Here is a 17,141-nt window from a genome sequence, read left to right on the forward strand (position 1 = left end):
ACGGGATCCAGTCGTGTCTCTTTCTGTTCACTCATGATGTGTTTATTGTGTGAAGCAGCAGTAATGTTGAGTCCACTGGTTCATCATAGACATTTTCAGGCCCATGTGGCTCTAACAATAGAAATTAGATGTGTTTGTGTGTCAGTCTGTGATCCGTGTGTTTTGCAGGAGCTGATCTTCAAGTGTTTAAAATCTCTCCGCTGATCGAGTGGCCACGGCCCGCAGATTCCCATACACCTTAGATGGAGGACTGCCTGTGAGGGTGAGATTAAGCATTAGTACTGTTTACTAATATATATTTATTTTGAACATGCATATCAGCAGTATTGGGTAAAGTTACTGTTTATATCAGCAGCACTGGCTATATTCATGGCACCACTTGTAGTAAAGGTTCAAGAACATAACCTGAACATAGACAGAACTTAACCGGAACATAGCCAGAGCTTAATCTGAACATATAGATAGAACATAACATTAACATAGTCAGAATGCAACCTAAACATAACCGGAACATAAACTGAACATAGTCAGAACTTAAACGGAACATAGACCGAACATAACCTGCATATAGCCAGAACTTAACTAACATAATCAGGGATTAACCCAAACATAGCCAGAACATAGACTGACATAACTTGAACTTAGATAGAACATAACCGGAACATAGCCAGAGCTTAACCTGAACATAGAAGGAACATAGACCGAACATAAGCTGAATATAAACAGAACATAACCGGAACATAGTCAGAGATTACCCTGAATATAGCCAGAACTTATCCAGAACATAGACTGACATAACTTAAACATAGTCAGAACTTAACCTGAACTTAGATAGAACATAACTGGAACATAGCCAGAGCTTAACCTGAACATAGAAGGAACATAGACCGAACATAAGCTGAATATAAACAGAACATAACCAGAACTTAACCTGAACATAGTCAGAACTTCACTGGAACATAGACAGAACTTAACCAGAACATAACCTGAACATAGCCAGAAAATACAAGTTGTTTCAAATTGATTAATGATAATATTGTAAAATCGCTCCAGAATACACATTTTTTTTAAACATTTGCATTGGAGTATGTTCTAGAATAAAACTTTACATTTTTAATTTTAAATATTAGATACTTAAATATGTTACTTTGATTGCAGCGAATTTAGAATATGAGTAATATTTTTATTCAGCTGCAAAAAAGAAATAATAATAAACTTGTTACTTTTTTAGATGCACATATAGACTTTAGCCAAATATACAAGTAAATAGAGACAGAAATTTTAGGGCCCATATAATTTAAATATACATGTATAGATGTAATATTACTAACCGAGAATGAGATTGCATATTGCTGTTCGTGCCATTTTAATATTCTGGAAAGACCCCAATATATGAATCTTCCTGAAAAGACAAAGAAATATCATGAATAGAAAAAACAGTGAAATAAATGACACAAAAAGAGATTCATATATTGCAAAACTACAGTAAATGACATGATATATAGCAAGAGCACTGAATACACTAATCAAACACACAATTCACATTTACTACGAATATTTCCAAATATTCTTGCTAGAGTTGATAAAATGCATCAAGAAGGATTAAGAAGATCTGAGTTTACTGACGTGTCTGCGAGCACGATCCTGGTTTTGGTGACGTTCTCAATAGTAAACTTTGTTTTTCCTCCTTTTCCTGCTATTCTGCCGATGGCTCTGGACAGATGATCTCCTTTCAGAGGTTTAACTGCAAAAGCACACACAGAAGTCAGCGTATAAAATAGAGTACTCATACAAAATAGCTCAGATTTCAGACTGACTTACCATCTGTGACATCAAATGTTTCCAAAAACAGTTCATCTAATCTGATCAGCGCAAGAGCATCCTGTGAGTGATAAGATTAGATAATTGTGAAATTTCTTGTTATATTAATAGTAAAATATAACGCACATCCAGTCAGTTGTTCAGGCAGAATAAAGCCTGATGGGCTTATCAGACTAAGGGTTTTTATTCTGTAATAACAACCAGCTGGATGTACATTATCACGCTTATTACACTGTCACACAGAGGCATTGTTAGGGTATGTGTGGAACAAAACGAAAATAAATGATGACTCAGCTGACGTAGCACTATGGTGCAAAGGTGTGTTTATTTACAGTGCAAAAGTTTCCAATCGAAAAATCAACAATAAATAAATAAATATATATAAACAAACACAACAAAAAAATAGAGTAACAAAATAATTATATACAAAATATTTGCTATCCAGATTTAATACTCTCCAACTAACTATTCTCCACAACTGAGACCTCCAAACTCCTACGACTCCCACCCTGAACTGAGCGCGAGTCGCTCTTTTTATAGTGAGCAACTCCGCCCACTTATGGCTTCAACCATTTGCAGGTGAGTAGATGATACGTTTCTACATGAAACATTCTTCAGGTAAGTTTTCCTTTTATGTCAAAACATACACTTCATTTGTAAATACATCACATGACAAAACATTAAACAAAGATACCTTTACGCAGGTCTTTAAACCCCTTTTTACCTTTTCCCCAGTCTCTTCATCCCCACATAAAACACACAGGCCCAGTTTCACAAACAGGGCTTAGATTGAGCCAAGACTAGGCCTTAGTTAAAATAGGCTATTTAAGAAACATTTATAAAAAATGGCCTTAGAAAAATATGACTGATGTGCACCTGGAGACAAAAAAATGACACTGACATATTTTAAGACGTCTCACCGCAAGTTATTTTGAATACAAACAAGCAATTTAATCTTGACTAGGCTTAAACCTTGTTTGTGAAACCGGGGGATAGTCTCCCCCGGGTGCACGACCACTCTGCGCATGCAGTATTAGATACTAAACATTGATCGGAGCTGTAATAATAGACTAACTTCAGAGTTTTGGGTACATTTAAAACATTTTTAGTGCCGTCAAACAATTAATTAACAAAAAAAAACATATTTAAAATAATAATAAAAATGAATGTTTGTATTTATATATGAATACCAGTTATATTTGCACAGTACACATACTTTAGATTTAAATTATGTAAATACAAGCATTCATTTTGCATGCCATTAGTCATGATTCATTTTTTGACAGTACTAGTTTGGAACCCCCAAAAATGATGATACTAATTAATTAATTAAATAAATCTTACTTATGAAGTAAAACAATCATTTTGAAACTCAAATAGAAATGTAATGCAAACAACATTCACGTGTACCAAGCGTCACTGCAAAATATTATTAATTCACCCGTTAATAACTGACACTGACCTCCACCTGAAATCCTAACACGAAGGCCTTCACGAAGTCTGCAGCTCTGGTCAGAGCACCGATGTCCTGCGTTTCTTTGCACGTCTGTAAAAGCAGACTAGTTTATTATTACTGCGTACATTTGAGCAAATAATACAGAATCTATTTTCATAAACTATATCCTGACATCACTTGAGCTGACCATTCTCAATAAAAACACGCATAGATTAAACCAAACTATACAAGACTATCCTAATACATAGATATTTACATTTATATATCACTTGTTTCATTTATATTTTATATATAAACATTAAAAAACCTTGTTTTCATATTTATGCATGCTAGTATTAATAGACTTTGTCAATGTGGTCATGTCATTGGCCCATGAACATTTCCTGCTTGTTGTCGAACCATTTCATAACTGTAACAAGAGGCAATTCAAGCATAACCTAATGTTAAAACAGCTGTCATAACATCATTTATCAATATGGGGCTCTTTTTTTGTACTATTGGAAACTTTAGAAATTAAAAATGTAAAACAGGAAATACGTTGGGACCATTGTTTTTGCTTGCATCTCTCAAAATGTTCTATATATACGTAATAAATGCACAAACATTATGCCAAAGCAAGCTTTTAATTTGGATGTGGTTAATCTTGCCCAGCTTTAGTCGTAATCCTGCTGTCAGCACTTACTTTAATCTCCACCTGTCTTGTTTTGAGGTTGAATCGCACTTGGAGCTGCAGGTTTTCCACGATGGGGGTGAAGATTTTCAGCCAGTTTTCCTTCAGAGGTGTGTATCGGTGAGAAGGAACCGGCACTTTGCGCATTTCATCCACACCGCCCTGAAAACAACAGCAACACAAAACACACACTTGATTATCAAGCAGAATGTTCAGATATCCGTTCACACAATGAACCAAATAAGAGCGTTCAGCAGACATGTTATAATGGACAGACGGCTGCTTCTCACTCAGGGCTGCTGTTTATGCTAATGAGGGGGAGATGGTCACTAGTGGGCGGGGCTTTCCCCCTCTGATGACACGTACAACGGGAGAATGTCAATAAAAGTGTTTCCTTCATAAAGTCTGATTATAAAGAATTCAATTTATCAATGATTATCATTAAAGGCTGGTTATATTCACACGCTGTTACCACACAACTGAGTTTAAATCCCTTAACAAAGTGATTTTTGCATAATAGGTGCCCTTAAAATTATCAAAAATACTAGTAATATATGTTGTTAAGCGTTTTGTCCCGTTTACTGACGGTAATAACGTACACTGGACTCCCGTAACAGCTCCTAGTTGGTGTAAGAATACACAGAATGTCTACTGTTTATATGTTCAGTCTTACCCCGAGCTGGTCTCCGGACAGGGCCGGGAAATGTGGCCTTTTCACCGGCGCGCTGCTGCTGCTCTCCTCGGTCTGCGTGTCCATCTCCGCCGCGGCGCGCTTGCGCTTCTCTCTTTTCTTACTTTTGACTTTCTCAAACGCTTCTGTGTTTCCATCACAATCCATAGTAGCGCTTACTTCTGCTGTCGAATCTGATACAGATTCCATAGTTTACTAATTTATTAAAAACTACACTCCAGCACAGATGTTTACCATCGACATGTGGCGTCGGCCATGTTACAGAAAGGACCGTACTGCTGCCCGGAGCGGTGCCAAATGCTAATGCTTATTACTAAATAAATCCAAAGGCTACAGTGATGTCTAAGGTAATTGTTTTAAAATGTTTAGATTTAATTCGAATTTATTAAATTAAAAAAAACATTTGAGTTATTTTGAGTTGTGAAGATTTTTTTTGTTCATTTTGATTAGGCTAAATGTGGGTCAACTATGTTCTGAGGGTCCTTCACGCTGTAGGAAAACACCGGAGAGCTCACGTGTAGCCTATAAATATACTATTGGACGGACAGACAGACAGACAGACAGACAGACAGACAGACAGACAGACAGACAGACAGACAGACAGACAGACAGACAGACAGATAGATAGATAGATAGATAGATAGATAGATAGATAGATAGATAGATAGATAGATAGATAGATAGATAGATAGATAGATAGATAGATAGATAGATAGATAGGATGGACGGATAGACAGACAGATATAGACGGACGGATGGATGGATAGACAGACAAACATGATAGATAGATAGATAAACACAGACAGCACCTACCAGACATTCATTATTGTAAAACGTGAATCAGGAAATGTTAATAAATGTGGAGCAGTGCAGATAGAGAAACATATTATTAGAAATTATGAATACTAAATGAGTGAAACTTATGGAGAATTAAGTTTAAAACAAATGAGAATTTAAGAATATTCATTCATTCATTTTCTTGTTGGCTTAGTCCCTTTAATTTAAGAATATGTTAAGCAATAAATTGGGGTGAATTAAAAAACAATAACAAAAGCACTCGGTATAAGAGCAACAAAGTTCAGTCTATTGAAAATTGAGAATATAACAATTAAGAATATGTTAAGAAATGCCCCAGAACAATATGAAGTGTATTTTGCGATTATAAATCAGTGAAATGCAATAGGTATAATAAATGGAATTTAAGGAGAATGAACTATAAAGATTATATATATATATGTGTGTGTGTGTGTGTGTAAAATACATTTTATTCTGTTATATATTACTAGTATCCAGTAAAAAAAACAGTGAAGTCTAGAAGGGATGCAGTTGCAGGTACATCAATATGACATAATTTGTGTAACACTACAACAATAATTAATATTTTCACATTACTGTGATAAAAGGGGTAAATGTTAATAAAAATTCAATTTAATAGGTAATGTTATAAAAAATATGAATAATACTTTGTATTATTACTTTTTCCATTACTGGGGTGGGGGTAGACATTGATAAATTACAATGAATGGGTAATTAAATAAATAATATGACTAATACTGTGTATACCTGTTTTTACATTACTGTTATGGTTGGGTTTAGGTTTGGGGTAGAGATAGACGTTAATACAATAAAATTAATGGTTAATTTATGAAATAATATGACTAATACTCTGTTTAATTGCTGTTTTTGCATTACTGTGAGGTTTGGGTTTATTGTTGAGGTAGGGGTAGATGGAAATATGGTAATAACATACAATTAATAGGTTATTTAATAAATAATACTGTCAGAATTGGGTTTAGGGTTGGGGTTGATGTTAATAAAATACAATAGATGTGTAGTTAAATAATATAAATAATTCTCGACCGCAGCTGTATCCCTTTTAGCAAAAACCCACACCAATCCACCAGGTGGCGGAAGTATAGCTTTTAAGAGGGTTGTCAACAGCCATTGAAACAAAGAAGAAGCAAACAGCGCAACTGACATCTCTTTCCTTCTGCTCAAACTGATAGATTTTAGTTTCATATTGAGCACAGATCATGTCAGCAGCTCTCGAGAAGCCGCAGATCATCGCGCACATCCAGAAGAGCTTGAACTACACGGTGTTCGAGAGCAAATGGATTCCGTGCAGCGCCAAGTTTGTTTGTATGGGAAACTTCGCGAGAGGAACCGGAGTGATGCAGATCTACGAGATCCAGCACGGGGAGCTGCAGCTGGTCAGAGAGGTCAGGTCTCTTCATAGTATATATTCACTGAAGCACAAATCAAACTGCTGAAAAGCTTTGCTGTTTATTAGCTAAGCCAGTTCGGCGCTTTCTAGAAAAGTCCTGAGGCGCGGTTGCCATGGCGACAAAACTCAACTGCCTCAGTCTCTGTTTACAACGCGTTTATTAACGTTTACTTCACCGTCATAGTTCATATTCATCCACAATACACATGTGAATCATGACTATAAGACTAGTCAGGGATCAGTTAAAAATAGAGATTTATTCATGATCTATTATGCAAAAATCCCTTTTATAAGGGGTTTAACCCCAGTTGTGTGTCAGCAGTTTGTGAATATCTCCAGCCTCTAATGGTAAAGATGAATTAATTGTGTTTGATGTAATCAGACTTAATAAAAACAGTCTGCGGAAACACTTTTTTAAAATTATATTTAATTTTATATATATATATATATATATATATATATATATATATATATATATATATATATATATATATAATATATATATATATATATATATATATATTTAATTTTTGAGTACTTTTAGGGCATGGGGTTGAAGATGAATACCATGTTTTGTAATGATATGTGAATATGTTGGTAAAATATAGTGTTTTTGGCCAAAAATCGAAATGGGCGACGCCCAAAATGGCTGACCTGTGAAAATCAGACATCATTCGACTCGACATGCTCTGCCGGATGTAATGAGACAAGTTTTATCAGTTTCGGACGAAAGGTTGAGACGTTATAAGCCAAAAATCAAGTTTTTTGTATCTCCGGACCACTAGGGGGCAATGTGCCAAAACTCAGCATATAACCTCGGACCCTAGTTGTCATAACACACACCAAGTTTGGTGTGAATCGGTGAATGCGTTACAGAGATATCGTCTCAAGTCCATTTTCGCAAGTTCTACGTTAAATTTGATCGCAAGTTAAGCGAAAACAGTTGGTCTAATCAACTTCAATTCCATAACTCTTGGTTGGCATGGTCTGTAGATCATGTGATTCAATTTTGGTGAAAATCGCAGAAACGGCCTAGGACGAGTTCGATCAAATAGGTTTTTCGAAAAATTTAAAATAGCGCGAAAAAATTCATGACGGAAAATGATGTCATAGGGTGCGTTTGAATCGGACTGAGCCAAGGAGTCAGCGGAATTTTGATTGTAGCCCATTCGGTTCAAAAGTTATTATGATAAACATACGTGAAAGTTTGGACAAGTGGTGGCGCTAGAGAGTTTGATTTTGAGACTTCACATTTGGTCTGATTAATGTTAAGACTGTCCTCTATCATTGTGCCAAATTATACAACTTTCCCGCATACGCCTATATGGGCTGCCATTCATATCCGGTGGAAGAAATGGAAGAAGAATTCTTACACTTGAATGAATCAAAAACTGAAGTACTAGTGTTTGGTCCTCCGAGTGTCTGTGAATCTACAATTAATAAATTAGGTTCGATCAAGCCTAAGGTCCACAGTCACGTAAAAAATCTTGGAGTTACTTTTGACACTGAGTTAAAGTTTGACAAGCAAATAAACTCAGTTGTCAAAAGTGGTTTCTATCAATTAGGGAACATTGCCAAATTGAAGCCTTTTCTTTCTTTTAAAGAGCTGGAAACTGTCATTAATGTTTTTATTATGTCAAGACTGGACTACTGTAACTCTTTGTATTCTGGAGTTTCACAGGCATCAATAGCACGCCTGCAGCTGGTTCAAAATGCAGCTGCTAGGCTTTTAACTGGGACAAAAAAATCCTCTAGTATCTCACCAGTTTTATTGTCTCTTCACTGGCTCCCAGTCCAATTTAGAATTCAATATAAATTATTGCTTCTAGTTTTTAAAAGTTTGAATGGTCTGGCACCGACTTACATTTCTGAGCTTCTTCACTGGCACACTTCATTGAGGCCAATCAGGTCCGAAAACACGTTTCAGCTAGTTGTCCCCAAAACGCGGTTGAAATCAAGAGGTGAAAGGGTTTTATTGCTGCAGCCCCCCGACTATGGAAGGGTCTGCCTTTACAGATCCGGTCATGTTCTTCACTTGGTGCTTTTAAGTCTCATCTAAAAAATCACCTTCTGTCTCTTGCCTTTGATTGTAATTAATTTTAATCTGTTTTATATATTTTGCAAATTTTTTATATATAGGTATAGATTTTGTATGCTGGTCGTTTTGTAAAGCACTTTGGTCAACATCTGTTGTTTTTAAATGTGCTCTATAAATAAAGCAAACAAACAAACAAACAAGAAGAATAATAATAATAGGAACGCTAACGGATCCAATAGGTGCCTACGCACCTACGGTGCTTGGCCCCTAATTAGAAAAATAACAGCAAAAAGGGTATATATAAGGGGTATATATATAACAAAAGGGGTATATAAATCACACATTAAAGAAAACGATTATATAACTGACAAATTTCAGTTGTTTTTAAAGACTGTGAGTAAGAAATAGTTTCATAGTATTACTGCAATTCAGTAAGCAAAATATATGAAAACAGGTTTTTGGTTGGAAAATTTACATGTATGTATATAAGGTTTTGTTAGTAAGATAAGAAGGTTAAGAAAAAAAAATATGTCAAGCTTCGGTTTTTTAACTGATAAAGCCAAACAAAACATTTTCCCATAGTAAAGAAAAGTCTGCATCAACATTCTCAATTACAAAAAGAGAGAAAGCTTTTCCAAAGGAAATTAGAGTATCTGCATTGCCAACATAAGCGAACGAGACTCAGGGTGTTGCTTACAAAATAAACAATTAGCATCAATATCTTATATCTTACTAAGAGTATTTACTGGGTATGTACGATGTATAATTCAAAATGAAACTTATCTAACATGTAATTAAGTAGCTATTTGGGATGAGCCATATTTTTCAGCAATCAACATCAGAAACGAAAGAATTCCAATAAAAAGTCACATTTGAAACTGACACAATTCCATGAAGAAATAAAGATCGTATTGATTTGTTTGAAGAAGCTGCAGAGAAACAAAATTTTCCTACCATTGTAGTAGATTGCAGAAACACTTTGATTGACATTCTCCCTTTGTACGTGTCATCAAAGGGGGGAAGCCCCGCCCACTAGTGCCCATCTCTCCTTCATTAACGTAAACAGCAGCCCTGAGTGAGAAGCAGCCGTCTGTCCATTAACCAATAGAGTTATTATAGTTAATGAAAAACAAAACAATCATTTACGTTTACTTGAAATAAAAATAAAAAACAAACGTTTATAAAAAACAAAAACGGACTGAAACTGTAATGTGAACACATTAAACTGACTGAAACTAACCATTCGTTTTCGTCTTTGTGAATGTATTTAATACATAAGCCTACTGTAAGCCTTTTAGAAGTGAATATTTACTTCGCGCTGCAGGTGTTTGACCCGTACAGCACCTCAGAATCTGTAATACTGCTGCCATTGGCCAGATCAAGCCTGTCCTTCTCCAGTCATCCTCACTATTGCTCCTGTGACAAAAACAATATACATATTGATATGATGTATTGTGCATTATTGATGTTTAATAAACATACTTTTCAATATTCTAGATAGAAAAATCCAAGCCAATCAAGTGTGGGACGTTTGGAGCCACGTCTCTCCAGCAGAGGCATCTGGCCACCGGAGACTTTGACGGAAATCTTAACGTTTGGTAGGAGCCCGCTGGATGTGGTTATGTTTGTGGTTATCTATTATGTTGTTATTTAAAGTGCAGTATTGCGTAATCTTTGCTCTTCAGGAATCTGGAAGTGCCCGACAGCCCGGTGTACTCAGTTAAAGCACACAAGGAGATCATAAACGCCATTGACGGAGTGGGAGGACTGGGCATCGGGGACGGGGCTCCAGAGATCGTCACTGGAAGTAGAGACGGTAAATAGGCGGATTTCTGCAGACGAGAAATCGCATGCAAATGTCAACAAAGCTTTCACCCTTTCTAAGTGTTTTGCAATTGTGTAAACTACTCAAAAATGTCTCTGTCGGTGTTTTCAAACTATTATTTTTGATTTACCAAAGCCAATTTCACATCTGTCTCATGCATAACAGAGAGACGTCACATCCATAACCAAGCTTTTTCCTCATACATGCAAAAATGTCATGTAAAATAAAATCAATCATGTTTGTTCTACCGTATATTGAGACAACTCTTCTCCTTTTGATTAGCATTCTTTCTTTTGGGTTGTGCAGTTTAATTCACTGAATGTCTACAAAGCATGTTGTATTCTGTAAACTCGCAGACTTTTTTTGGTCACATCCATAATGCATGATTATTTCCCTCATTAAAAATATAAAATATGTTTACAGATTGCTATTTGTCTGATCTCATAACTCTTTAGTGAGTTGTTTTGGTACACATAAACAGATGTTTCGATATAATGTTCACATATACTTACTCTGTGAATTTATATTTCGAGTTTTTACTGCAAATGTCACAACCATAACGCTGGAATTGCTCTGATACACATATTTATAGAAAACTGACTGCGCTTAGAAATGTTTGCGCTTCGGATTTTGATTGCGTGTGGTTTTATTAATAGGCACAGTGAAGGTGTGGGACTCCCGGCAGAAAGACACGCCGGTGGTCAACATGGAGCCCACAGAGGGAGAAACCAAGAGGGACTGCTGGACGGTCGCTTTCGGTCTGTGATTGTTAATCTTGCGTTACACACACACACAAGAGTTAGTTCATGAGTTAATGTTTTATTCTTTTTCAGAGTTTTACGTTTGTTTGCCCTTCTTTCTTTTCTTTTTTTACCAACAAATTAGAAATGGTCATACAAATCTTTTAAAGCTCGTCTGTTTAAGTGGTCATCAACTGGTTTTGTTATCGACAGGACTCATATTTTCCCGGTTTTCTTTTTCCAATTTTCCCCAAATGATGTTGAACAGATTCAGTGTTTCCTCTAATATTTGGTCTTCTAAAGAAAGTCTGATTTGTTTTATTTCAGCTAGAATAAAAGCAGTTTTTAATAGTTTTAAAGTCATTTTAAGGTCAATATTATTCGCCCCTTCAGCAATATTAGTTTTGGATTGTGTGCAGAAATCAATTCAATTCAGCTTTATTTGTACAGCGCTTTTACAATGTAGATCGTGTCAAAGCAGCTTCACATAAATGGTCATAGTAACTGGATCAGGGTGGTTCAGTTTTTACTGTTTAAGAACAAACCACTGTTATACAATGACTTGCCTAATTACTCTAACTTTACCCTAATTACCCTAGTGAAGCCTTTACATGCACTTTAAGCTGAATACTACTGTCTTGAAGAATATCTAGTCTAATATTATGTGCTGTCATCATGGAGAAGAGGAAAGAATTCAGGATTTGATAACCCTGGCCTCCTTTACACCTTATTTATTTACACTTATTAAGATTCAGTTTAATTAATTTAATCACAATCTCAAGTCTGGACACGCATTTGAGCCAGTTCACACGCTCACACACCACAGCTTTTATTTCTCACGCTTAAAAGTCACCGGTCCCTCCAATATTGACTGAAGATCAGCATTGGGTTTTCTTTCTTTTTATGTGTATTTTCAGGGTTTCTGCAAGTTTCACCAAGTCAAATTTAAGCCTTTTCAAGAGCATCAATAATGAAATTTCAGACTTGTATAGGGGTAAACACTACTGATGTTTAAAAACATTTAAAAACTGTAATTACTATTGTTTAATTAATTATTTCTTAGCCGCATATTTCATATAATGTGCCTCTAGTTCTATACATACTGTTTTTTCAACAAAAACTCTTTAAATCTTAGGAAACTAAAGGCATGCACAACAGACTGTTATAATATTAGTTATAAACAGAGATTTACTAAATGTTTTGTATGTGTTCTGACTAAAAAACACAGAGTAAATCTCACACTTTGCCTTGCTTTTTTTCCTCTAGGTCATGCTTTCAATGATCAAGACCGCTGTGTGTGCGCTGGATATGATAACGGCGACATCAAGCTGTTCGATCTTAGAAACATGTCTTTACGATGGGAGAAGAACATCAGAAATGGGGTGAGTGTTTATAATATTCAGTGCACATTTTTAAAGGCCTCCCAACAACAGTGGATGCATTTAAACAGAATTATGAAAATATATTATTATTATTATTATTATTTCCCAGAGATGGGAAAAGGCTGGAAGGGCATCCTCTGTGTAAAAGATATGCTGGATAAGTTGGCGGTTCATTCCACTGTGGCGACCCCTGATTAATAAAGGGACTAAGCTGAAAAGAAAATGAATGAATTATTATTGTTGTCTTTTCCAGGTGTGCTCTGTTGAATTCGACAGAAAAGACATCAACATGAACAAACTAGTGGCCACATCTTTAGAAGGCAAGTTTCACGTGTTCGACATGAGGACGCAGCACCCCAGCAAAGGCTTCGCTTCAGTCTCCGAGAAGGTTCGTCAGAAAAATCTCAGAACTATTTAATGTATTGATGCATTATTTCCGGTTGTATTGAGAGTTACCGTACGTTCACACCGAAAGCGGCAAGAGCTTCAAAGTAGCCGGAAGTCATTCATTTTCAATGAGAGCCGGCGGCGAGGAGCAGCGACCCCAAATTTTGAGACCCCAAATCTCCCACCGTGCTCGGCGGCAAGCAGTCAGATTGAAGACGTCCAGCGCTTGATCGGAGTTCAGAGAACACAGACCTGTGAACTTTGGTTCCGACCACAGTTGTTCCCAAGGGTTTGATGATTGCGGTTGCTGGATTTCCAATGTTTTCTTACAGGAACATGCATTAAATAAGTTACTGATGTTCATTACTGTTATATAAATTTATCTTAAAGGGTCACGAAACACCAAAACACATGTGTTTGAGCTGTTGACAGTGGTATATGTGTCCCACACTGCTAAAAACACTATTAGGACGCCTATATTTCACTAAAAAGTGTAAATTGGTTGTTTTTGCGTTATTTCAAGCAAATTCGTACTTCCGGTTTGAAACGAGTTTTTGAAGCTGCGTCACGGTCATGACATAATAGCGTGTATTCCAGCGTGCAGACTGGACGTCTGTGCCAGAGTGTGTCTTATTACGTCTTACAGTGTGCTGCATTAATGCATGAGTAAGACTTGGTTCAAACCAATCAGCGCGCTCTATTGTGCAACTTCATTAATATTCATTAGTCACAGTGTTTAGACGGCAGAGACGCCACGTTGTGTTGGCAAAACAAGCGTGAAGTGTTGCTTTTATAGTTTGCTGCCGTTAAGTTTTGTTTTCATTTTCTCTCTGTGAGAGCTCAGCTGGAGTCACGTGTAGATTCAAATAGACACTCCCACACCATCCCACTTTAGTTCCTCCGACACTCCCCCCTAAACAAAGCTGGACACGCCCACTTTTCTGACTTTTTCCAAAGTAGAGGTGTGAAAACAAGGGGGGGTTTCATGGCCCTTTAAAAAAGCGGGAAACTCACAAGACGTGACATTACAAAACAGTACTGCTGCTTCAGGATATTTCAGACATGGACACATATTGGATAAATAGAGCAAAGCCACGCCACACGCAACTTGATCTTCCATTGTTAAATGAATTTGATAAGAAGTGCGCATCATTTTCACGCTAGAAACATGTTTTATGCAGGAATGTAACTGACATGCTGTAACGGCTCCTTTAAATACGAGATCAGTGTAACGAGTTTTGACGCTCTCGCCGCCGGAGCTGAAGGCAGACAGCGTTGTCGCCAGGGCGGCCAGAGCAACCTTGGACGCTCTCGCCGCTTTCGGTGTGAACGTACGGTTGGGATTTAAAGCAATGCCAAAAACGTACCTATTTTCTGAGAGACCCCAAATCTCCCACCGTGCCTTTAATTTGCACTTATTGATGTTTTTCAGGCTCACAAATCCACAATATGGCAAGTGAGGCACTTACCTCAAAATCGTGACGTCTTCATGACAGCCGGAGGAGCGGGAAACCTGCATTTATGGAAATAGTAAGTGATTTCTTGCAGTTTATATTATTAAACATCTGGGCTGTTGATGTGACGTTGCATTTCCAGTACATGACAAAATACAATATATTTAGTATTGAAACGATGGGAACTATTATGCAAAAATCACTTTTATTAGGGCTTTTAAACACAGTTGTGTGGAAACAGTTAGTGAATATATCCAGCCTCTAATGGTTAACATTTATTAATTAAATTGTTATAATCAAACATGTTGAAAACAGAAACACTTGCATGACATTTTCCCTTTGTACATGTCTCTCCCTCATTAGCATATGCCGTTAGTCTTGTTTGAGAATCTGCCACTATGATGACACACAGGCATTTTCAGCTCCGCCCTCTTCTGAAAAGTGCACGATCTCATTTGCATTTAAAGCGACCTTAAAAGAATCATTTTTGCTGGCCACTCTTCAACTCCTCATTGCTTGACGGCTCTACTCAGTAGCATTCTTTCCTCCTGTTTTTCCAGTGAGTATCCGGCCCAGAGGAGTAAGAAGGGAGCAGATGATGTGGAGATGGGGGTCGCTGGATCTGTCAATCTCCTCCAGAACGTGACTCTGTCCACACAACCCATCTCCAGTCTAGACTGGAGCCCGGATAAACAGGGTCTCTGCGTCTGCTCCTCATTCGACCAGTCTGTACGAGTGCTCATAGTCACCAAACTCAACACTGTCTGAGCCAACAGTACATCACTTTTATTCTCCAACAGACTGGAATATCTGATGACTGTTTACATGAACGTGTGTGTCTTAAAGGGACAGTTCACCCCAAAATATAATGTACTCACTATTTATTCTTCCTTGTGTGGTTTTCAAACTTTTATTATCTTTTATCGGAAACAAAAGAAGATATTTCCATTAATGTTGGAAACCTGTAACCATTGACTTCCATAGTAGGAATAACAAGTACTATGGAAGTCAATGTTTTTCAGAATATCTTCCCTTGTGTTTAATAAGTTAATAAGCTCAAAGGTTTGAAACAAGGATGACAATTTTAATTTTGGGGTGAACTATCCCTTAAGTAAATCTGCAATTGTATTCGAGTTGATTAGTTTTTTTACAGACAAGTGTTATGATGCTTTATAACACTGGATGTAGTTGTGACTTTGCTTTGCTAGCACTGGTGAAATGGGTTCTTATGCCCAAAGTGAAGGCCTTCAGTGCTATGGTGAAGTTATTATTGATCTTTAATAATAAAATCAAAACATGAATTTCTATTATTCTGACTGTTAGCTGATTAATAGTTGAACACAAAGACCAAGAGTACAACTTTGAGGTCAAGTTGTTTTAATTGTATCACATTTTGGCTGTCTCCTTAACAATATCATTCCAGAAAGACAGGAACCAGCCAACAGTATCTGAGGTGTTCGCTAAAATGACCAAGTACTTGTGTGAAAGTAAAAGATGGAAGCAGTCTACTGAACCGCTGACTGCCTTGACCCGCTGTCTCGAGCGCATGACAATGTGTCTGTGTGTGAATGAGTGTGTGTGTGTGGTCACGTGATGTGCGTTTTCAGCGGTAGTGAGGAAGGAGGGCTGCTCAGAAATGCTACACGCCAGTGTGGATGTGGATTGTTGTCGTTCTAAAATGCCATTTAAAAACAAAGACATGTTAGTGTAAACAGGGCCTGAGTTTCGTGTTTTCGTGTATGGATCGCAATGCGCCCATCGTCTATTATCCCAACCGTAATACGTACATGGCAGAGCTTGCAAACTGTTTTTTTTTTTTTTTTGTTGACAACACGAACGTTGTCAACATAACTAACTGAAAATCCAAAATACTTCCACACCGGTGACTTCATTGAAAGAGGAGAGGGTTTAAGCTCTGTCGACGGGTCTCCTGCTTCTGCAGTTTAACAAGCACTTCAACAAGCCTGTTTTTTCCCGCTTGGCAAGCCAAGCTGACGTTACATGGGGGCGTTGCAGCATCGACGATTCTATTTTTTGATTCGATAATTGAAGTTGACGATAAATTTCGATCGATTTTGATTAAAAATTGAAATCATGACACCCTTAATATATATATATATATATATATATATATATATATATATATATATATATATATATATATATATATATATATATATATATATATATAAATACATACTACAGATTGTAATATATTACTTTTTCCCCAACACTGCATATAGAGTAGGTCACCATAATAACATCTGCCTATATTGGTACCCATATTGATATTGGCCAATAAATGGCCACAACATTTAAGTGGCCGATACATGCGTTTTTTTAATGTTATCGTTTGTATTACAATGATTTTGGCATCACAACGTCAACGTGGTGTCTCTCTGCCGTCTGAACACTGTAACAGGTAAAAATGATCTTCAAAAAATAGGTCTTCA

General features: G+C 36.8%; 3 protein-coding genes across 3 annotated transcripts in view; 2 read left to right on the forward strand and 1 right to left on the reverse strand.

Moving 5' to 3' along the window:
• The window catches only part of nrxn1b (neurexin 1b), a 799,620-nt gene that overhangs the window by 405,176 nt on the left and 377,303 nt on the right, over positions 1 to 17,141 (forward strand). The gene's annotated exons all lie outside the window — the stretch shown is intronic.
• pno1 (partner of NOB1 homolog) lies at positions 21 to 4,893 on the reverse strand. Its single transcript, NM_200548.1, has 7 exons — positions 4,621 to 4,893; positions 3,960 to 4,109; positions 3,284 to 3,367; positions 1,822 to 1,882; positions 1,627 to 1,744; positions 1,332 to 1,402; positions 21 to 254 (listed from the first exon to the last, which is right to left on the reverse strand). Exons 1-7 carry the CDS (start codon positions 4,825 to 4,827, stop codon positions 187 to 189), a joined length of 759 nt encoding a protein of 252 aa, NP_956842.2. The 5' UTR covers positions 4,828 to 4,893; the 3' UTR covers positions 21 to 186.
• dnaaf10 (dynein axonemal assembly factor 10) lies at positions 6,650 to 15,998 on the forward strand. Its single transcript, NM_001017621.1, has 8 exons — positions 6,650 to 6,857; positions 10,398 to 10,498; positions 10,586 to 10,716; positions 11,382 to 11,483; positions 12,732 to 12,847; positions 13,101 to 13,235; positions 14,667 to 14,764; positions 15,249 to 15,998. The coding sequence occupies exons 1-8, from the start codon at positions 6,672 to 6,674 to the stop codon at positions 15,454 to 15,456; spliced, it is 1,077 nt and encodes a 358-aa protein (NP_001017621.1). The 5' UTR covers positions 6,650 to 6,671; the 3' UTR covers positions 15,457 to 15,998.

Source organism: Danio rerio, chromosome 13, assembly GCF_049306965.1.
Source record: "Danio rerio strain Tuebingen ecotype United States chromosome 13, GRCz12tu, whole genome shotgun sequence".
Lineage (NCBI taxonomy): Eukaryota > Metazoa > Chordata > Actinopteri > Cypriniformes > Danionidae > Danio > Danio rerio.